At 38.7% G+C, this 22,921-nt stretch overlaps 2 protein-coding genes across 7 annotated transcripts in view; one reads left to right on the forward strand and one right to left on the reverse strand.

The window, feature by feature from the left end:
- LOC137106184 (cytohesin-3-like) overlaps positions 1–11,743 on the forward strand; it is a 27,315-nt gene extending 15,572 nt beyond the window's left edge. For 2 of the 3 annotated variants that reach the window (XM_067489282.1, XM_067489284.1), the window contains 8 exons: positions 853–933; positions 1,051–1,163; positions 2,394–2,542; positions 2,694–2,805; positions 6,141–6,217; positions 7,402–7,473; positions 7,602–7,756; positions 9,623–11,743. In XM_067489282.1, the coding sequence (XP_067345383.1) occupies positions 853–933; positions 1,051–1,163; positions 2,394–2,542; positions 2,694–2,805; positions 6,141–6,217; positions 7,402–7,473; positions 7,602–7,756; positions 9,623–9,695 (832 nt within the window). In that variant the 3' untranslated portion in view covers positions 9,696–11,743. The remainder of the gene's footprint in view (positions 1–852; positions 934–1,050; positions 1,164–2,393; positions 2,543–2,693; positions 2,806–6,140; positions 6,218–7,401; positions 7,474–7,601; positions 7,757–9,622) is intronic. The other variant, XM_067489283.1, reaches the window with a different exon arrangement.
- usp42 (ubiquitin specific peptidase 42) lies at positions 2,864–22,679 on the reverse strand. Of its 4 annotated transcripts, none has more exons than XM_067489268.1 (18): positions 22,554–22,679; positions 20,996–21,245; positions 19,695–19,901; positions 19,421–19,531; positions 19,101–19,200; positions 18,382–18,449; positions 18,226–18,296; positions 18,019–18,101; positions 17,765–17,876; positions 16,829–16,969; positions 15,775–15,875; positions 15,340–15,502; positions 14,517–15,164; positions 14,332–14,414; positions 13,105–14,214; positions 12,653–12,933; positions 12,502–12,565; positions 2,864–2,955 (listed from the first exon to the last, which is right to left on the reverse strand). In XM_067489268.1, exons 2-17 carry the CDS (start codon positions 21,234–21,236, stop codon positions 12,504–12,506), a joined length of 3,582 nt encoding a protein of 1,193 aa, XP_067345369.1. In that variant the 5' UTR covers positions 21,237–21,245; positions 22,554–22,679; the 3' UTR covers positions 2,864–2,955; positions 12,502–12,503. The 4 variants fall into 4 exon arrangements, with proteins under 4 accessions (XP_067345369.1, XP_067345366.1, XP_067345367.1 ...); XM_067489265.1 differs by lacking the exon at positions 2,864–2,955 and adding an exon at positions 10,475–12,367; XM_067489266.1 differs by lacking the exons at positions 2,864–2,955; positions 22,554–22,679 and adding exons at positions 10,475–12,367; positions 22,228–22,514.
- Between the last annotated feature and the right edge of the window lie 242 nt (positions 22,680–22,921).

Consider the following 22,921-nt stretch of genomic DNA (forward strand, 5'->3'; position numbering starts at 1 on the left):
GTTTACATGTGCTTTGTGTGTCACATACAGTTCACTTATTGTTCACCAAGACACATATATGCATTTTTTTTTTACAAACAGGGCATCAAATCCAAGTGTCTTTGTAGTAAATGTACCTATAGCAACTACCCTGTAACCCTCATAGGATTCATTTTATTTTGGGCCAGACAACAGTATATGTTATAAAACAGTTGCGAACACAGTGGGGAAGAAAAATATTCACAGTCCAAATAATCCCAGACTGTTATTGCAATGTAAGTTTGTTGTTTGTTTCGTGTAAGCCATCAGTCTTTGTGTTCTACTCCACGTTTCCATAAAAACACTAAATCCAAAATTCACGATTTCATTTGAACAATACACTGTACAAATATGAGACAGGATCAGGATCATGGACCCTCATGTACAACAAACAAGATCAGTGAAGCTGTGACCGCAGCCTGAAACCAGCCGTTGACTTCTTTTCTCCAAAACCCCTCAAATAACCAAACAAAGCTCTCACAAAAAGGAGCCTGTGTGGGTTAGGTTCTAGCTGTTTTTCATCAGTCCCCCCCCCCTCAGGGTAGAGAAACACTTAGCATAGGCCAGCTGTTGAAATTGCTTCCAGGCTCGCTCTGCTTCCTGTATGAATCAGGGAACAAACACGAAAGGAATCCTAAGAAAGAGGAATTTAGGTAGAGAAGAGAGATCTTTTTCCTCACCCCGTCTTCCGGGTGCACACTTAGTTGTCTTACATCTTCTCTGAGGTGGTTTGAGATTTTCCAGATGGTCTCCTGTGCTCTGAAAACAAGAAATGACTGGAGGTGGAATAATATTTGAAATCTGTTTTTCTCATTCTCCTTTTTTTCCAAACAGAGATGACTTCAATATCAAGGTGCTCCAGGCTTTTGTGGAGCTACACGAGTTTGCAGACCTCAACCTCGTCCAAGCACTACGGTCAGCAGAGGGATTAACCTGAACATCTTGCAATTACAGCATATACTGTATACTCTGTTCACCCTGACCCCTTGGGCATTGTACATGAAATCCACCTCCTCTCTTTTCCTTTTATAGGCAGTTCCTGTGGAGTTTTCGTTTGCCAGGTGAAGCCCAGAAGATCGACCGCATGATGGAGGCATTTGCCTCACGGTACTGCCAGTGTAACCCAGGGGTCTTCCAGTCGACAGGTCAGACACACAGCAGGTTACTCTATTGGATGCCAGTGATTTCTAACTTTTTTTAGATATACTGTCGGGTAAACTACCACCCAAATACATCCAGTGTCAATTGGAATGGATTTTAACACTTATTTGACACATATTTAAGTGTTTAAAAGTTACTTGTGGCCAAGAACCATCACTCTGAACAACAGCTAGGTTGTCGATTTTTGTAGCCTATAATGTATAATGCAAATTTTGCCTAATGTGGCAACAGAATCACTGTCCAAGGAGTTAAAACAGGAAATGGTTTCCAGTTCAGAGTAAACAACTAGCAACAAACATGGGACATAAATTATGCAGGAAAGACTCAAACCTGGCTGAGTGATACAAGGACTTGTGATAAACAAAGCCTATAACTGCAACAGTCAGCATATAATTGAAGAGATTTTAGAGCAATTACAAAGTGTTTTGAAGCCACATGAGCTCCTGTGGAGTCAAAGTGATTCTCAGGCAATGGAAAACCTGAACAATTGAAATGATATGACACCGCATGTAAAGATGTATGACGGTCAAAATAATGTACACAAAGGACTGTTTTATTAGATTAGATTTGTAAACAGACACTGACAGTATGTGGAATTAAAGCCTGCAAAATGACACAACTTGTAAATTATTTTTGCCAACAAAGACAATCTTTACCCACTTTGTGTACTATGGGCCAAAAACATGTTGTGTTCATCAAGTCAGTCTGATTCAGATTTACAGGATAAGTGTTAGGAGTGTTAGGTTAACACACTGTTCTAATATTAAAGCCCATCTTCCCAGCTCTCACATTATTCCTCACGTACACACAGACACACACAATTCAGTACAAATACCAAATAACTTTCAAATCCTGATTTCCTGAGTATAAAAAGGTGTACTAGTACAACAGAGATTAAACTACAGTAAATATGTAGTGGAAGTATAACGAAATGCAAACACAAGAGGCCACAATGAGCAAAGAATTTCACCGTACGCTGACGACCGCCTGTTACATGTCCAAAACCTTGAAAATGTTACACCACACATTTAAAAACTACAGGATGATGCAGGTCCTTCTCTGATGTAAAATTTTCACAATATGAAAAAAAAGTTTTTTAATATATGTGTATATTTCTTGTAAAAATAGGATGTATCACTATGAAATACAAAATAGGATTTCTGTGAAAGGACACAAGCTTTTGTAACCCATCACCCCCCTACTCTTGATCTCAGATACCTGCTACGTGCTGTCGTTTGCTATCATCATGCTGAACACCAGCCTACATAACCCAAACGTCAGAGACAAGCCCCCTGTGGAGCGCTTTATCTCTATGAACAGAGGTATCAATGAAGGAGGGGATCTTCCAGAGGAGCTTCTCAGGGTGAGGATTTATCCGTAACGAGTGTGTGCCTGTATGTGTGTGTATGTGAGAGGGAGAGTGTGTGACCTATTTGTGACACTCCATTTGAGTGAGGTGCTTTCTCCACTGTTTCCTCATTTGATACTGTTTTCTTTTTATTTTCTAAATGCAGAACCTGTATGAAAGCATCAAAAATGAACCCTTCAAAATCCCAGAGGATGATGGGAACGATCTGACACACACGTTCTTCAACCCCGACAGAGAAGGCTGGCTCTTAAAGCTTGGTATGTGTAATTCAGTTGTAAAAGTAACCTTGTTTATGTTGATCTGCCTGTCAGCAGAGCCTCAACAGCATCCCCCATTTTCCTGATAAAGGCTGATTGTTTGTGGTGTAGTCCAGGCGCCCATGTTGGAGGTAAATAGCTCTTGGATAACTATGGAAATGGTAAAAAAAAAATAGCTTAGTGAGTTAATGGTTTCGGCAGAATTAAATAATAAATCAATGTTTGCTATATTTTAACATAAAAAGACTGATCATAGATCCCTACAAAAACATTCAAGCTTTAAACCTGTTACCAGTTTTTTATGTTTTGGCACAAGTTAAACATAAGCAGGAGAAATACAGCTTCACTCTATCCAAAACCTTTAGAATCTCCCAGATTTCATTTTTAAATGCAGCTGTTTGCTGACATGACAAATACTGAAATATGATTTGTGGACATTTTCTCGTTGTGGACTGACTGTTTACACAAACCTATGCTGGCTAATTAGCTTTATCATTCACTAGAGCTGACTATAGATGTGAGACCATCTGTTGCCTGTGCCACAAACAGGAAAACAGATGTGTAACATTAATAGTGGCCTTAACTTGGGATGCAGGCACGAATAGCATTAGGTTATGATTTTTGCTGATGCAGTATCCTTTTTTGCCCAGATAACGGGCTGTTCCCAAGATAACGTCACTTGTAGATTTGTGACTTAACTGCAATGTGTCTTTTCTCTGATTGTCCTTCATCTTGTGTCCTGTCCTTTTTTCATCTCGTATAGTTTCTCCTCTCTGTCCTCTCCTCTCTTGTCAGATAATGCACGTTCCTTTCTGTAATTACACTCCACTCTCTGCCATGGTGATTTTTGTGCTTGCTGTCTTTTTTTTTTTTTTTTTTTTTAAACCACTTTTCATTCCTTACTTCTCTTCTAACTTTTCACCCTTTCACCTTGTGTTCTGTTCTTCCATTCTGCTCTGTGATGGCTGTTCCTTCTTAAAAATCTGTATTAGGAGGTAGGTAATGCACCTTCCTCCATCCTATTCTGGCATTGGCTTCCTTAGCAAAACTGGCCCCTGAACATCCTAACTGCCTCATCTAATTGGCTTGTTGTAGCTATCAGAGCGATTACAGGGAAATAATTAGTGTGAGATAATGGGTTATTTAATTCAAAGGCACAGCGAGTTGGACAACGTCTTTTCATTGTGCATGGGGATTGGCTGCACTCCACTTATACCTCATAAGGAGGCTGGAGGACGCATAGGGCTTACCTCAGCTCGTATTATCACGCAGATTAGCACTTAACATCATCCTACTATAACACTTTATCTCAACAAACCTCTGTTCTGTTTAATAAACCTTTTTATCATCCTGTCTTTTACTGCAACTACCAAAATGACAACATAAAAAAGGCAAAATCCTGTCTGTTAATGCCATAAGCAAAAAAAGCATCTGCAGTCATCTGTATTTAGTGGAGCTTTAAATTTTAAGTTCACTTCTATATTAGACAATTGACATAGCCACATTTGCTTTATTGTTGAAAGTAGACTCAGAAGATTAATATCGCTGTGAAGCCCTTAAAGCATCAGGAATTCAACAAAATGACTACGTCAGATTCTTTTAAATGAAACTGCTGCAGGCGCTGGGTGATTTACTTCTTTGTAGTTTCCCTGAACTTCCCTGAAACAAGTTTTCTAGGGGTCTTCCTCATGATTTGCTCAATCAAAAACTGCCCTATGCGTCATACAGCTCCCGTTTCTGCCAGAACATGCAGTGATGCTCAAGATTTGGTGAATGGGCTGCTTAAGTCTGCGCTACAGGAATGTGTACCTACTGCTGCGTGGCTGCTCATGCAGTAAAAAGAAGGACCTAAGTCCTTTTTCATTCTTCTCCCTCGGTCCCTGCCTTATAGTCTTATACAGTATGCTGCTTAATGGGTCCCTCACCTTTCTTTAGTTCCACTTATCCCAAAAGTGAATTTCTCACTAATGTTGCCTTCATCATAGGAACGTCTGCTTAATGATGGGGCAGCTTTTAAATATGACATACAGCTGCACTGCTATGAGGCTGTGAAGCACCATAAGCTTGTATAACAGCTACTGTTTACTGTTAACCGTAACTGAACATGCTGCTGTGCCTGAAACCATCATCATCCCGCATGTGATAGAGCTCCGTTATTTAGACATCGAGTCAAATTCTCTAAAATGTTCAGCATGTAAACTAACAAACATAATATGTAATCAATATATCTATATTAGAGTCACACCCTTTCAGTCAGTCAATATGCAGCACTGTGCTGTTATTCCTGCAGGGACCCACATCTTTATTCAACATTCATTCAACAGTTTTTATCCTCTTCAAGAAAACTAAATATGAGAAAACATTACTCCCTCACACTTGTGCATGTTATTGGTAGTTTTTTTTCCTTTTTGAAGAATCCATTAACAAACAGTGGAATGACAAACCTATGGGGGGTCTTGTTGTACAAAATTCATAATAAGTGTCACAACTCAAGGATGAAATTAAACATATGGCAAAAGAGGATAATCTATCCCGACAGCCATATGGTTGACTGTGGCAGATCTTTTATTTAGTATTTACCCAACAATAGTAGGAAATTTTTATATATTTATCAATTTTTACTGAGCTACAGTAAATGCAGTAGTTACATCTGAAAGTAAATATTGCTGATAAATAATACTGTCAATGTCAAATTTACCAAAAATCTAGGTTAAGTGAACATTACATATTGATTACATCAATAACAGCTGCTTTCTGCCCATTCTGCATAGTCAGCAGACATGTTATTATAGTTCACATATTGCACACTCTACACTGATATCAGCCATATTCTTTTTTTGTTTTAATTACATAGGCAAATTGCATCACTGATGGTGTAATTAACAAAAAAAAATCCTATAATCCCAATAATCTGCTTCAGTGTTGTGATGGAGGCAGATGGAGAGTTTGTCTGTTGCAAGAAAATCCAGAGTTAGCAGAAATTTACATTCACTCATAAAACTCATAAGATCCGAACAGTTGAACCTACTCCTGTTTTAAGTCATCACGTACGGTATAGGTGGTGTGTACATATCTGGGGTTTTTCCAGGAAGGTAACCCTGGGTTCAACTGTTTCCACAAGCCTTCCCCCTCTCAAAGCCCTGAGGCAATGCTCTCTGGGGACTGGGAGGAGTTACTGAAGGGAGTATCCAGGCTCAGTCTCTTGATTGAGTCTAATCATGCAGAGAGTTGATGATCAGAACCAGATGTGGCACGTGGAGCTGAGGTCTTTTGTAGGTTAGCGTAGCGTTCGCTTCTTCAGTCAGAGCTCAAACATTGTGTGTTTCTCTTCACAGGTGGGAGGGTGAAGACGTGGAAGAGGAGGTGGTTCATTCTGACGGATAACTGCCTCTACTACTTCGAATACACAACAGTAAGTAGGCACACACGAGTGTGTTTATGTGTTTCAGAACAGACATACAAAATGCTATTTCTTGCATAGTACCACACGTAAAAAAGTAACATCTATGTCTGTCTCACACATTTTACCACAAACATCCACATCCACAAATTCCTAGTTAAAGACAGAGGCAGAGGTCTTTGCCTTCAAGCACTGCTCTATAACAGATGTAGCCCCTTTGACCTAAATGAACCTCACTCCAGCAATTAACATGAAGCATCATGGAAAACATCTGCAAAGTCTATGGCACACATCTGGCCCCACTAATCCGTAAGTCAAGTGCCTCCCCCTACCCACTTCACCCGAGCAAACAAGACTCCCCCCCAAAAAAACACACGCACACTAACACACAGTCCCTGAACACACACAAATGAACACTGCAGAAGGGGTACACACTCAGAAAAGGCACATACGCAGCCAGTTGTTAGAAGCCATCCCTGAGCGCTCTCCCCCCTGCAGTGTCCCCTCATTAGTAGAAAGATGACAAGCAGGCCAGAGGGCTATTCCTTAGGGTCCCCCCAACTTACATCTGGTCCCAGAGACACAATGGTAGTCGCTGGAGTGGATGGTGAGTGGGGGTTATTTCTCCCATGGGTCGTGTCCCCTACCTGACCAGAGTGAATTAAAACCTCCATTGTGCTTTAATCACCACCTTGATGTTTACTTTGATGCTGTCAGGCTCAAGACTCTCAAACGTTCTAAGCTTTTCTGTAGAGAAATAAAAAGTGTCAAAACCCGTCAAACTGAATTTGACATGAATATTTTTACTTTATAATTTGAATATTACATTTTGTGACTTGATTTAAAGTAGTCGCCTGCTAATCCCATTTAGAGAAAATATTTTATGATGAATTAATTAAATTTCACATTTAGAGAAGAAATTTTCAACTATTTTGTTGATCCAGTGGAAGATGTCAAGTCTTTAGAGACTGGGTTTATCTGCAACGAGCACTAAAAACTACAATTTGCAACTAGTGCTAGCACATGGCCCGGAAATAAGCTATGAAAGCAGCGATATGTGTCACTACATCTTTAGTTGATATTGTTCGATATTGTTCATGTCCTGGTCCAAATCTTAGATAGTGGCAAAAAGCTATGTACACACTGAATGCGTGATGTGTTCATGCTTAGTGTTGTATTTACATGTGTGTCTTCAGGACAAAGAGCCTCGTGGGATTATTCCTCTGGAGAACCTTAGTATCAGAGAGGTGGATGAGCCCAGGAAACCTGTAAGTGTCCAACCCAGAAGCTGTCCTGCCCCTCCTAATCTGTCTTTGTCTTTTTTTAAATTCTTACAGAGAAAATCAAGTTTGAAATAATTAAAAACACCATTTGGCTCTTGTGTATATCTCTCTAGAATTGCTTTGAGCTCTACAACCCCAACCACAAGGGTCAGGTGATAAAGGCCTGCAAGACAGAGGCGGACGGTCGTGTTGTCGAGGGCAACCATGTAGTCTACAGGATATCGGCCCCCACGCCGGAGGAGAAAGAGGAGTGGATCAAATCTATCAAGTAAGATATTGTGTGGATCCATTTACAATGAGAGGGCACTTAGCCAATGCTGTGCTGCTCCCACAAGGCACTTTCTCATGTCTGACCTTGACTGTGAGAAACCAACACGCACACGCACACACACACACACACACACACCACTGGTGACTAAAAGTGGCTTCGTTTCTCACACTTCTGCACAGATAACACTCAGTGGTGATTTCTGCTCTGCTGGATAAGCTCTCTTCCCCTTTGATTAGCGCTCAGCAAGCAAAGAAAAACACATATGCACACACTTCTAATCAAACATTCTGTGCTTTTGGAAGTATTTTGGCAGCCTCTCAACCTGACAAGTCAAATGCTGATTTGTTAACCAGGGAGAAGAGGAAAGGTGAGGCAGTAAATTGGACCCAGTGGGTAATTGATCAGCTCATCTAGCAGCTTTACTTTCACTGGGAAATATGATCAGTGTCAGAGCAGAAATTATATTACACAATCCTCCTGTCTGTAAACCACTTAACACTGACAAATGTGTTTCCATTAAATGTTAGTGATGGCTTTCTCAGCTTAGTTACGGGAATATTGTCTGGGTAAAGCTGCTTCATGTACCTCATATTTTTAAGGTAGGATAGGAATCAGTCAATTTGCTGTTCTTCTCAGTTTAAGAGGCTGACAGACAGCTGACCTTCAGATGACACACAGTCTGTTTTTAATGCATAGGTGTGAACCAGGAGTGTTGTTTCTTAATGTTTCTGTGCAGTTGCACATAGTTCACTAAAGGCCCTGTTTTTGTTGGAATAACAAAGATCACAGGCTGGACTCATTGGGACAGAGCTTTGCTGCCTTAACCACACTCTCACTTGACTCAGCTGCTGGGGCGGCAGACTGTCCTGTGGTCAGCAGGTTCACACAAACAAATGCACACGTTATATCCTCACTTGACTCATCTGGAAGGGTCAAAATTGCCCTTGTGTTGACTGCTATGTGTATAAACACACACAGTTGTGGCCACCTCAGCACATTAACTGTCCTGCTGCTGGGAAGCCTGAACATTACTCAGAGGTATTCCCATCTTCAAGGTGTGACACTGGCAACACACCAGGTTTACAAAGCTTTGATTGAGGACAGATAAAAAGCTATAGTGCTTTATGAACATTTTAAAACTGCTATAGTCACATTGTTAAAATAATGTATCAAATCATTTTAGTTACTTTCTGCTTTTTTGTAAAGAAGACAGTGGTGTTGAGCTGAAAAATCCACCTGCCCAGCACAAAAACATGCTGGTCACAGAGCGGAAATTGAGTCACTTTGAGTCAAAATGTGTAAATAGGCAGTTGGTTGCTAATAACTTTACCATTTCACCCTAAAAGTTGATGATATACTTTTAAGAAAAGAGTAAGGAGAATTTTTGTATCTCCATTAACTGACATTATGCCAACATTATCTTGTGAATCCGACTAATGTGTACATTTTCATTTATGGATTACAAAGATAACAAATTGTTAATGATATAAAAACATTTATAGCACTTCTGATACCTGTAACAAATCCCTGTAAATCTCAGGTTTTGGTTTTGGTTAAACTAAAGCAACAGGGTTTTTTCCTAGAACCACCAGCAGTGCAGAGATCAGACATGAAGTGTTTAGGGTAAGATGCATTGAACAACAGACTAGTGGTTAAGGTCAACATAGCACATAAACTCATGGACATATCTGTCCTGGAATGCTCTAAAAATCAAAAGTTGATCATGTGTCATGGTATTTTTTTCTAAGAACATTAATAGATTTGCACACTTTTGACATATCAGTCCTACAGACACAGTCAGTGGAAAAAAAAATATGCAAACAGTTATTCAGTGATCTATTCTTTACTGTGTTCATTCCACAGAGCGAGCATCAGCAGAGACCCTTTCTATGACATGCTGGCCACAAGGAAAAGGAGGATAGCAAATAAGAAATGATCTTCACCCACATCTGCATCACCAACAATTCTGACCAGCAAAATCTTTGTGTGTGTGACATGGGGGTTGTGATGCGCTCCCATGCGCTTTTTTTCCCCAGGGCACTTAAAGACAGCCTGCACCTCGTTTGTTGATAGTTGATGTGAAGATCTAATTTGGTGCAAACATTGAATACTGAGCTCAAGCAGTGAAGAAGGAATGGTGTTATCAAGCTGGATAATAATAGGAAAAAAGATGAGGACTAATCACTGGAGGATGAGCTCTAACTGGACAAAAGCAATGTTGCCCTCTGCTGGACACACAAGGAATTACAATATAAATGCAGAGGGAGCATGTGAAACTGGGACATAAATAGTCATGGCTTTCCTCTAATCCAGACTGGCTCGCCTGGTTGGTTGTCTGCTTTCTGTCAGCAAGACACCTAGATGCCACTCAACATTATCATCTCCACCCCATGCCCTTCAACAACTGCCAACACCAACTGTGTTTTGTAGAATCCATCTACAGAAAGCCTCAAGCTTTTAAATCAGCTGGTCTGATTGTTAGACTCAGTGACTGTATATGCAAACACACTGATTTATTCTCTTTTTACATTTACAGTTAACCCCTATAGTTCCTCTTTGAAGGCAAAAAAAAAAAAATTAAACAAGTTGAGGAATAATACTTTACATCTCAAAATCAAACCACTGAAGTGTCTATAGCTTTAGGAAGCTTTAAATAATCATCAATCATTATTAATGTTTGGTTCTTTACTATTATGTATGAAATCCACCTCTCAGTTCATTTTTGTAATTTATTTTCTTATTAGCAGAAGCCGCAGACTTCCATTATGCATGTATAGTATATAATGTACATGTTTTTTTTCCCTCGTTGTGTTTACGTAGCATATAAATCATAATGGCTGTAACCTATAACCTGTTCACCGCTTTAGTTTGACAGCTAACAGTTTACAATAGGACATTGTGCAGAGCAGTGAAAATCTCAGTTTTTACCGAGGATCAGATAACACGTTAAGTGAAAGAAAAACCCGGTTTCACCAATTTTGAAAACGGAGTATAAGATAGAATTTGGTGGAATATAACTGGAATTTACAAAACAACAACTGTGTGAACACTTAATACATTCTGATGACTTCATTTTCCCAGACTGATAAAATCAATCTACCACCTAAAGTTTACTTATTAGTGCAGCTTTTGAGTTTAAATGTGGTTTTATCTTTGGGAAAACATTCTTGCAGACTTTGAATAAAAATACATACTGATCAGAAAACAGATTTTGTGTGCATATGAATTAAGTGAGAGGTCAACTCACCAAATTTACCAGGTCTTTGGCTATTTCAAATATTGAAAGTTTAAATTATAGTGAGCCGAGACACCTTGCTGACCCAAATGGCAAAAAAATGTATTTAACAAAACCCAAACAAAGTGTTGTCAGTTTCAATCCTCAACTAATGTGCCTACATCATTTTTAAGGGAAGTGGAAAGTTTGTTCAACAAGTGGCTTGAATACAGTCTGTTCATTATAATACAAAGACAGGGATGAGCTTTTTTTTTAAAAAAAAAAAAAATCCCTGGCAACGCATTCATCTCAATCAGCATTTTTCATCCATTTGAATGTAGTTTGCAACCAAAGTCAAAGAACAAGAACGAATTACAATTTCTGACATTAACAAATATATTTAAAGGCTTTTACCTTAAACAATGTAAAATTCTGACATGCTAAACTAAAAACATAACAGCAGTTTTTCCAACTGCATTAATGTTGAGGGAAAAAAACTCTAACAGATTGCTTCCAGAGAATATGGTCACAATTATTTTCCTACAAATAAAGCAAAACAACAAAATACCTACTGATAATCCTGATACAGGATTTTTACATAAAAAATAACTGATAGTACAGTTCAAAATTAAATTCACAGTATTTTTTTATGCCATCCTTAAAAAACAAACACAAATGGTCCACGGCCTCGATAACATTTGATGCTTTTTGATGCTTTTTCTTTTTTCAAATGTTTAAAAAAAAAAAAAAAAAATGTGTAAGAGGAAAGGGAGCATAACCGAGATAAATCTTTTAAAAAAAATATACAGAGTGGGAATCTTAGGCTTCTGAGTGAAATGGAAACAAAAAGAAGGTGGGAAATGTCCTCAAGTCTGTCCAGGGTTAAAGTGGAGGTATCAGTCTGCGAAGCTTTTTTCCACCACTACACTCATCTGCCTTATTCATGGATATCTTCTTTTGTTAGTTTGTCCCCTCTATTGCAGTTCTGTAGATATAGTGACATCTTTGCAGCCAACATGGTGCCTTACAGTTATTTTCTTGGGCAACACGTTTTCCCTTTTGTTCCGTTCTTGTTTGAAGCAGGTGGATATTTGTGATAAATGTTAAGATTTCAAGTCCTGAGTTCCACTGAGCAGCAGTTGAGATGTTTAAGCTCCAGGCTTTGTTTGTGTTCGTACAAGTATATATTAATATTTTTCATCATAAGTGTTTTAACACATGACAGCTTTTTTAACCGTAGGAGAATTACAGGAAATAAATCAACGCCTTAAAAAAAGATTTAACATTTAAAACACTTTCATTGTGGTAAAAATACAAGATATTCCCAATGAACAAGCACCACATCAAAAAGTTGATGTCATTCCTCTGCTGTTGTTAAAAAGGTGTTGATGTGTCTGAAAAGAGAAAGAAGAGGCCTCCGTACAATCTGTTTGCTGGACTATAAGCTTAGACTATAATCAGAGTTCCCACTGTTTATTAGCACTGACTGTACTAGATGCTGATATAATTAAAAAGTATGCCCACTCACAGTCAGTGTTTCAGGTCACTGGAGAGTCTGTGGGAGTCGCCATTGGTTCGGCTGTAACCATTTCCTACAAAACAGGATCAACAACTTGAATACATATTGAACATATCTCTAATTCATTAAGATTATATCATAGTTGAAAATCCTGTATTACCTGTGTAGCCATTAAGATGATGGTAAGTTAAACCATTTGTTGGAGAAACATAGGTGCTGCCATCAGAGTAGTCTGTGCGCCTGCGTTTTTCTGGTGAAAGACCACTTTCGTATTTACTGTCCTTTATGTCATAATAACGTCGCTTGCGGATCTCTCTCTCCTCAGTGATTCTGCTCTTCAGGCTCTGAGCTGCTCCTGAGCTTCGTTGCTCAGCCTCATCATCTCGATGCCTCCTCTTCTTTTTTTTCTTCTTTTTTGTTTCTGAATCCACATCAGAGCTACTGTGGAAAGACAAAAAAAACATTCTATTAAATCCACACTGGTCAAAAAACCAAAAATATACAGTTAAATAAATTACAACAAAGAAAAATAACTTCATTTGAGAAGGTAATATCTATTTTCACTATCAATTTTCCAAAAATAAAATTAAATAAACTTATGGAAGCACTCACCCGCTTTCTCTGTGCCTGTCTTTGTCCTTTGACTTCTTTTTTTTCTTGCTCTTTTTGTGTTTTTTAGCATGGCGAGCCTCAGAGCTATCGTCCCTTTCCTTGCTACGATTATCAGCCGTATCTATCCTCTTGTGATTATGATCCTCCTTGTTTGAAACTGATTCAGAAATGGAGAGAGGAGCCCGAGGGGAAGAACCCTTGGCCTTTAAGGATATTTCTGTCACAGTGGCAGGCGAGTATATCTCCGCTTTTGAAGGGTAATAGTCTCTCTCCCTGCCATTGCCCTTGTCCTTCATCAACAAGAAATCTCGACTGTCCTGCTGCCACCGCCTGTGGCTGTGAGGCTCCTTACGGCAGGAATATACACGTCCCCTGCGTTCACGGTCCACGTCCTCTCTGGATCGCTGGTGGTGGTAATGGTTAGAGCCTCTATCCCGATCACGCTCCCTAGGGTGGTGCATAGTTCGCTCCCGGTGACGCTCAGGCTCCCTGTCTCTGTTGTTATGATTGTATGGAGGTGAATGATCCCTGTTTGATCGATGGTGGTAATCTCGGTTGTCCCGTCTGTACCGATGACGATCACCTTCATTGTCTCTCTCCCGACTCCTGTCCCTGTAGTGTCTCTCTCTATCTCTCGTCCAGTCAGAGTTCAGTCTGTTTCTTTCCCTATCTCGGGAACAACGTCTTTCATTTCCTTTATAACTAGGCTTAGACTGGTGTTGCTCCTTAGCATCAGTGAATCTTTCACTCCCTGCTGATGGTCCATTAGTCTGTGGAAGATACATGTCTTCATTCCCACCAATGTTAACCTTCTGTGGAGCTGCAGAGGACCCACTGGTGCTTTGGGAGCTGTCTATTGGGGTGGATAAGGCCGCAGGTTTTCCATGATGTGCAGAAGAGGAAGCTAATTCTCTAGATGTAACAGAATGAGTCTTTGTAGTAGTAGCTAGAGGTGGAGAGCTAACGGTTGAGGATGCTGTATGCTGAGGCAGGGGTTCAGACAAATTATTAGCCCTTGTGTCAGGAGTGGAGATTTGCTGGCTGTCACTGACAGGATGGGTGCTCCGAATGGAATTCGTCTGGGATGAGGCGGAATTTTGTGCCTCTTTGCTGTTAAAACAACATAATCATTTAGGGTGCAATGCACATGTGGGAGAAAACAGTGCAAATTTCAATGCAACTAACTTTTTTGTTTTTACACTAAAGTAAATCAATTTAATCTCTTACCTTGTTTGACTGTGGTTACTGTCTATTCCATTAGATGCAACAGACACCACAGAGGATGAACTGCCATTAATATTGCCAGAGAGCTGTAGGTCACAAAACATTATATGGTTATTAATTAAAACTACTCATCATCCAAAGAATGAACATATTGTTATAAATCCCAACATCACAAACATACACTCTACCTTATCATGTGTGTTATGTCCATTGATTTTGTGATGCCCATAATGGTGCCCATTTTGGCTGGATTTACAGATGTCATAGGTTGATCCATTTAATCCATTAAAATTATGGTGAGCTCCTGACTCTCCGTTAGTGGCTTCAGGAGAATTATCAAAGACATTTCCTGCTGTTCTGTTGTTTCCATTAAGGTGAGACTTTGCTGAGTAGCCATTATCCAGAGTACCAGTGCTCTCCTGGTCGGAATCCTCTGAAGACTCTTGGCTGTATGGTACCAAGAATGATGCTCCATTCCCCCCATTCCCAATGTGGTGATCCCCATTACTGAAAGATGTGCCATTAACCTGGCTAACTTGACGTGGAACGAAGTGGACGTCTGAGGTAGACTGAGAGGAGGATAAAGAGCTGGAGGAGGAGCTGCTGCTGCCAGAGGACAGCTGGCTGTAAGAGGATGAGGTGGACGATGGGCGGTTCTGTTTCCCTTGTCCAATAAAAAATGAAAGCTTCTGGCGTTTGTCGTGGTCTGGGATCCCTGTGGGTCGGCTGATTGAGTGGGAGATGGAAGAGGAAGAAGCCATTCCACTGCTGGTGCTGGGCTTGGAGCTGGTTGGATAGTTCCTCAGAGATCCATTCCCATTGACATGGAGGGTGTTCTAAGGATGATACAAAATGTTATGAATATGCTAATAGTCTTATAATAATAATGATAATAATAATAATGATAATAATAAAAACAACAACAACAACAACAATAATAATAATAAGAAGAAGAACAACAACAACAACAACAACAACACAAGGAACAATTATTTGTTATTAAGCAGGTACCTTAGTCATGTGTGGAGGCAGCTGCGGGCCAATGAAGCCAATGTGGTTATGAACAGTGCTGTTGATGCGTGGTACGACCACTGGTCGTGGAGATGACTGACCAGGGATGCCAGGGGTGTGGTTCATGTGACTGTACTCCCCTGTTTTTTTCATATCACTGGACCTAGGGACATTAGCAAAGGGATAAATTAGAGTAGGAGTGACCAGTGTTAGTTTAGGGAGGTACTTCTTGAAGACTGACACTCTTTTCACAACAAAACTAAAAACTAAAAAGTGGTGAAAACATCTATTGTGCAGAATAAGAGTTTAAATCTCACAGAACAGTACCATTGAAAACATAATTAAAAGCTGTGTTCTTGCAGTATTGTAAAAGCACGTTTCTGGGTGAGAGTCAAGAATGATGGTTGCATTTAAAAACAAATGTGATTTACTCACTTAATGTAGAAAAGGACATAGGCCTGCTGGTTGAGAACAGACCTGATGTCACTGACAGACACAGAGGAGTCGTTCATCTGATACCACTGACCATTGCTTGCCTGTAAGACACAAGGAGAGTTGCCTGATTTGAAACAACAGAAATACCAGTGTCACAAATTCTTTTTCAAAATGTTACTTATTCCAGTTTCTAAATTGAATTTTTAATTGGCTAACATACAATTTACTTTTGTACTTAAAATGTAGATAATCAGCTTTTACTTGTGTAAGATGTGAAGTGGTCCTTGTAGTGAGAATTTCTTTAGGTCAATACTTGTACACAAACTTAATACTCAAGTAAAAGTGCTACTGCATGTAGTGTATTACATATGGTGGCACATGCCGTGTAGCCCCAGACTGCTCAGGGTGGCCATGCTGACCTTTAACCTCCATGATATTATTAAGACCATCAGTGGTGATATAATGGGTGACTGGTGTACATAGTAATCAAATAAGTACTCTGATCTTTCACTTCAGAAAAAGTAGCAATACCAGATTATAGGTTATAAAAAACATCTGGAATCTGGAACATATGCACATTTATGTTAATTAATCCAGTTAACTACACATAATAAGAAATGCCTTGTGTTTTACAGCTGAAAACTATGTTTGAAGCCTATTTTTTTACTTTAAGTCTATTTTTCTGTATTTAAGCTAGTGGTCAACTGATTAGTAGGCCTGCTAATTGGGTCAATTAATAAACGTGTGCAGACAAATACATTTGTACAATATTGTCATTTCTTTGTGAGACTTAAAGCTAAAACTAAGTCAGTCTAATCCAACAGTCCTAACATAAATACTCACGTCATAATGGTAATGTTCAGTTTAGTGTGGATTTTATTCAACTTTATAATCATTGTGGAAGATGCTGCTGTTGAATTGTACTGTTCCTCCTGTTAAAGGTTTTTAAGGGAGTTTTATATAGGCATTTTATATATTGCATAGACAATTATGTGTATGGGGCAACAGCATAGTTCTGATAGATAACAACAGTGGCCTGTAGCAGGGCCAGTACCTTAATATAACAGAAGTAGTGTCCAGCATGGCAGCTGAATCCAGAGTGGACCAGCACAGCATAAAGCCCATAGACCTGGGGCTCTCCTTGGGTCTGAGACATGAAGGGGTGCAGGTCTAGGTATTCTGGATATTTCACATCCTGCCGAGCAAAAATAATGTTTAAGCAAGTTTATGAAGCTTTTTAGTTTGGGTTTTTAATAGTTATTTAATAAGCATTGTCCTATCACAAAGTGTGGGGTGAAAAACAAACATATACATAAAAGCCATGGATGACCAATGGTTTGCAAAAAGCCTAGAAAATGGAAAAAGTTAATTAGGAAATTAAGTAAAGAATCTTTACAACAGAGAACCAGTGAAGAAAAATATAAACCGTATAAGAATAAAATGATCTACACTATGAAATAGCAAAAAAAAAAGAATATTATAATAAACTTTTAGAGGATAGCAAAAATAATACTCAAAAGAATTGGAAAGTTCATATTATCTGAAACAGAAGTAATAAATCTGAATTTTTAAGATGTGTTTTGATAATATTGATGTTAAATTTATTGACTTTGAAAACATTCTACAAGGTTTAATAATTAATCACAAGGTCATTAGTATTTTATAGAAATTCAGGAAAGTTATAAGGTTTACATACAATTTATTGTACACTTTTACTGGCTTTCTTGTCTTACTGTGTTATTGGTATAACCTAAATAGTGATATTACAAAAACGATGTCTGCAAAGTTCTTATCTCAATATAAGACAATAAATATGTCAGATATACAGACATACTTTGAAAAAAAATGATTTGTGTATACTGTTAAAATGTTTTGTGTTATGACTGCATGAAGAGTAAACTAAACATTTTACTTACTAGCAATACATTTTGTTGCTCTTATATGGCTAGATCATGTTACTGAATATTAAATTCCATGTGTATGATGGTACCTTTGTGATTTTGCCTCCACTGAAGTTTGCAAAACGTTTAAGTGAAAGGGTGAGAACATTGGAGCTGCGGTGGATGGTAAATCTCTTTGAGGCTGTGACCATTTTTTTGCACCTAAAAAGGGACAAAATTCAGTTGTTAGCTTACATAACTCTCTAATAAACTGATAATTAATAAATAAATCTACATAAAAATACAGTCCCTTTCTTTTCACCTTAGCAAAAATTTTGAAATTTTTTTTTTAAAAACCACTCACTTTGTGCATTTGTAGGCGTTTTCTCCATCCAGCTGCTCCGGCTTGACAAACTGCTCCAGAGCTTTGGTGACACTAGGAGCGGTCTACATGGAGAGAAAAATCTAAATTGAGATCTGGATGTTTGTTGAAGTCAGAATTAAAAGTTTGTTACACATTTGAAGTAAAATTGACATTTATTAGATGTAATGAAGATTTTTTTTTGGCTACCTTAATTTCCAGAGTAATATCCAGAAAAGGGTCAAACGTGTCTGAAACTCCTTTGCAGTTTAAACATTTGACTGAAAAAAAGAAAATGAGTGTTAAGTCTAGCAATCTGTAAACCATAAAAACAAATCAAGAAAACAAATCAACACTAATATTTACCTCTGGACCTTAGGTACCCGCCAAATACTTGATGGATGAAAGTGGTTGCCTGTGTTTGCCTGTCCAATCTATCCCAAATACAAATAATTGAAGGGTAAAAAAATAGATCAATAGCTACAGTTGCATCTCCAACAGAAAGACAACTCATTTCTGCCTATATCTTTCAGAAGAAAAAGGTAACTTATTTTCACAGTGCAAATATGTCAGGGTTTTTTTACACTAACAAGTTACAATATATTACTTCCTGAAGAGCAGCAAAAAGAAAGAGAGGACTTAAGGCAAAAGTAATTAGCTGAGTGGCCACCTGTTAGTACAGAATAAGAATTCATGTAACACTCTTAGTCCCCTAAGATCCATAATGGTCAAATGTATTTATTAAACATGCAACAATGTATATTTATTTAAAAATGCATGTAAGCTTCATATGTGCACATCACCTTTTTGGTAAAAGCACTACACTTCTTTCATTTATTATAGCAGAATAAAAAATAAAAAAAACTTGCACTGCAACTACATGTTGTTTGTATTATGGCTTCATCCTGCACAGACTGCAGAATAATTAGCAGAATACCATTTACCTAGAATACCATTTATTTTGAATTCATGAGCTGAAGTCATGAGTATGGCTTCAGTATACAAACTATATTAAAATAATTAACCATCTAAAACGATCACAAAAAAACAACAATACAGCAAACACAGCAAGGGATAAAACTTACTTGGTTCCAGGTAAGCAGGACTTTTGCATAGCATCCACAGTGTAACGCAGAAACTCGTGGGCATCCTCCTGGCTTCCATAACGGAAGTGCTTTGCAATTCCTGTGTAGGAAAAGGCAAGAAGATATGTAATCTTTCTATATACCACCAATGATTTTGCAAGATTCTTTTCCTTTGTAACTCCCCCCAGAAAATTTACCTACAAGATAAAAAAGGTCAACAGCCCCACAGAGGATTCTCTTTATTACTTTTGGTAAATATTTCGTATTAAAAAAAAAAAGGCAAAAATTTTAATGTGTTAACATTACAATCAATCACTTACTTTTGAGCTCATTGAGTACACCAATGGGCTTAATGACATTCCCAGAGTTGGCAAAAACCTGAATGATGTGGTTTTGCATGGTGCACATCATACAGAATCCCGGCTCATGACCTGTATCAAGGACAGATGAATAAACCACCGATGAGTAACATATTATTTAGGTATGAAAGCAGTTAATGCATAAGAAGAAAGTGCCCAAAACTAATGTGATAATGACTGTATCATTACACAAAAACTTTCTTTGTGCAAAGAAGCATGTGACACATTAACTTACAAGTTTTGGAGTGCTCCCGTGTCAACATGTAGTTGGCAAATGGAGGGGTGTAGGTGAGACACTGCAGGGCAGAGTTGAGGAAGCAGGTATTCCCCATATTCTGCAGGCCTGCACCTATGCGGTGAACCTGGGACCACTTTAGGTTGAGCCGCTCTGGGAGGAAAAGGACCTTCTGGGGCAAATCGATGCCATCACCACTGCTTAGTACTGCACACAGAGAGGAAACATCTTATCAAAATTAGATTTATTTTTTTTTGCCATGTTCTGTACATCAAACAATATATGTATATGTTGCTCATGTGATTACATAATGACCTGGTATATGGACATTAGGACCTTACAGTCTTAGCCATCACTCTAAATAGATACATAATGTAACAATGACTACAGAATAAGACAAACAGAACTAAAGACAAAATTTGTTGGATTTTATTTTATTTTTGCTAAAAAGAAGTCAGGCTGACTCTCTTTATATTAAAAGACTAACTGCGTCACAGGCTCACGTGATCATGCTCTCCCCGCAAAACTGGCTTAGCTATGTAAGTGGATGAATGAAACTAGAGTAGAAGCAGCAATAACACTCACAAAAAAAGTCGTCTCAAAATCTAACAGAGAACACCAACTGTAACTATGCACTAACTGTGAAACTGTGAAAACAATAATCTGACTGACAACGGATGCTTTGTTTGATTGTTTTGTTTATTATTCGCTCCGTGTGCTACGGATACTAAGAAATAGTCATATTACAACATAAAAAAAATAACTGAAGTGTTTATAATCTTTTAGACCTATATCATATAGTTCATTGAATGAGAACAAATTCAATAATTTTCAATTAAACCCTACATTTCTATGAAAAAACCCAGAATAAACCTTCTTTAAGAAAGGGGTCACATTTTGTTTCAAAAGGTCACTCAAAAAATAAGCACTGGTGAATGCCATCACATTTACCAATAGGCCTGTAGAAGTCAACATCGACTGATACAAATGGCATATCCCAAAATAACAGTAGCAAAGAAAAAGGAGTTTGTAATAATTGTTTATACCACACACACACACACACACACTTTTACCATTGATATTAGTCTGCACTGTTTGACAAAATCTATGGACATAATTTAGTGGGCTTGATGTATGTCTACTGTGAGAGATAAATTAAACACAAAGTAGAGTATAACATGGTTACGGTTGGATCTGCACACAATAGAATATGTATATCCAGCCAACATCCATAAACTATTTCTCCCCAACTTTCAAGACATATCTTAAAAAACAGAGCTGATAAAAGCTTTTGCTCCTACTTTGCTCCTTGGTCCTTTCGACAGAGGAGGGTGCACTATTGTAGAGAACAGCTCCAGGCGATGGACCTAGGCAACCTCCTGGAACCTTCACCCTTGGAGAGTCACTGGGCATGCTGGGGCCCATTGTCCAGCTGCCGGAGCAGCTACTGTCCATCCCCACGTCTCCACTGGCGAAGTGGGATAGCTTGCACCCGACTGACTCGTGGTCAGACTTTTCTGAAGATCTGTCAACTATGGTCATTGTTCATTGCTGTTGGAGGGAAACAGAAGTATACAATTAAACATTTCTGCAATTATTATTTCTGTTGTTGCTTAGATGTAGACTTCTATTTGTGATATATCACAATTCATCTTCAATGTAATTTCTTAAAAGTACCTATTAGGAGAAATATCAAATTCCCTTTACTTCCTGATATCAGCTAAAATTACAGTGAAAAGTGTATGTTTTTTAATGTTTTCCATTGATGACCACAGTACCATTGTCCAATTTAAACTTAAATTTGAATTAAAACACAAAATGACGATGTTAAATTCAAACCATCAATATTATTGTGTGGTCAAAAAAAAAAAAAAAAACATTTCATTTATGGTTTTCATGAGAAGTAAATAAAAGTTGAGTTGTCTTTTTTAGCAGCTATAAAATAATTAAGAGCACAATAACGTGTTTCCATGCGGGTCTGTAATTAAGTTATTAAACATCTTATTTGTCATCCAGCTTCCGCTTATATGTGGAAACTAATTTGCTTAGCACTCGGTAGCAACCATGTATGGGAACATTGCAAGGTTTCCTCGCAATACTTTAACGTGCATTTCTATTTTGAATATGTCCAGCATTAACAAATTTTGAGAGCTAAAACTGAAGCTACCGAGTACTTATTAAAATCGCGACAGAGGAAATGTCCTGGTCGGAAGCACGTTTACAACAGCAGCTGTTCCCTCCCACCTGCCTCGGCAGACTTACATTTGGTAACAGACGGCCGTTAGGCCTTTCTCACGCAGCGCCACTAAACGTCGACCAAACAATCGCTAATGTAGTCTTAAGTCTTAAAGAGCGATATCATCAATTAACTGATAATGTTTACGGTCGAGGACTGAAAAAGAAAGATTGCCGAGGAGCTAACGGCTACATAGATAAACGACACCATGGAAATGACGAACGTAACCTAGCCAACGTTTGCGAACGCTGCTAACGTTATGTATGGCGGCGGTCGTGCGGCAACATTGTTGCTAACCGTGTTAGCTGGCTCGGAACGATGAACGTTGGCTGGCATGACAGAGTAACACAGACATGGACTGTAAATATCCAAAGAGCAGTTATCTGTCTCCACATAGAAATACGTTTCATTTAAAACGTGTGGGCTTGTGTATGGGAACGTCTAGTTTAGTGAGAAAGGAGGGGCTCGAAACCGGCGGCTGTGTGCTTACTGCGCTGCTCTCTCCGACATGACAGACAACCGGTGTGAAGCTACTACAACAACTCTTCACGGCTCAGGCCAAACACTACATCACAAATGCAAAGTTTAGGTTCCACATGACAGTTAAACTAAGCTACACTCACCTGGAATCTGTTATGAATACCCTAATAACCGTTGTAAATCCATTCCTTATCTCGAGCGGTGTCCGGCGGTGAACAATGACGTAGCTAATTGCCCCACGGTACATCCGGGTACCTATACTGAAACGAGGTCTCCAATTGGCTCATTCGAGCTTTTCTCTGTGCGGAATGTGTTACGGTAAGACGCGTCGCATATACACACCACTGACCATTCAGTACACGATGTACAATTGTTAGGTTTGTTAACAGGTCGAAAAATAATTACTTCACAAAAACCAGACCGCCAAATCGAACCGACTGCGGCCTATTTAAAAATCCCTGTTCAGAAATTGACTACATTTCGGAAAGCAAACTTGGTACAACCCCTGTGA

This window comes from Channa argus, chromosome 20, assembly GCF_033026475.1.
Source record: "Channa argus isolate prfri chromosome 20, Channa argus male v1.0, whole genome shotgun sequence".
Classification (NCBI taxonomy): Eukaryota; Metazoa; Chordata; class Actinopteri; order Anabantiformes; family Channidae; genus Channa; species Channa argus.

What these genes read in the sequence shown, in the direction of transcription:
- usp42 (XM_067489268.1), bottom strand. Translation starts at nt 21,236, where the DNA reads ATGACCATAGTTGACAGATCTTCAGAAAAGTCTGACCACGAGTCAGTC. An exon ending in GTGGAGGCAAAATCACAAAG is followed by an intron (nt 16,970 to 17,764) that starts GTACCATCATAC and finishes TTTGCTCGGCAG; the next exon opens with GATGTGAAATATCCAGAATA. An exon ending in ACTACTTCTGTTATATTAAG is followed by an intron (nt 15,876 to 16,828) that starts GTACTGGCCCTG and finishes TGTGTCTTACAG; the next exon opens with GCAAGCAATGGTCAGTGGTA.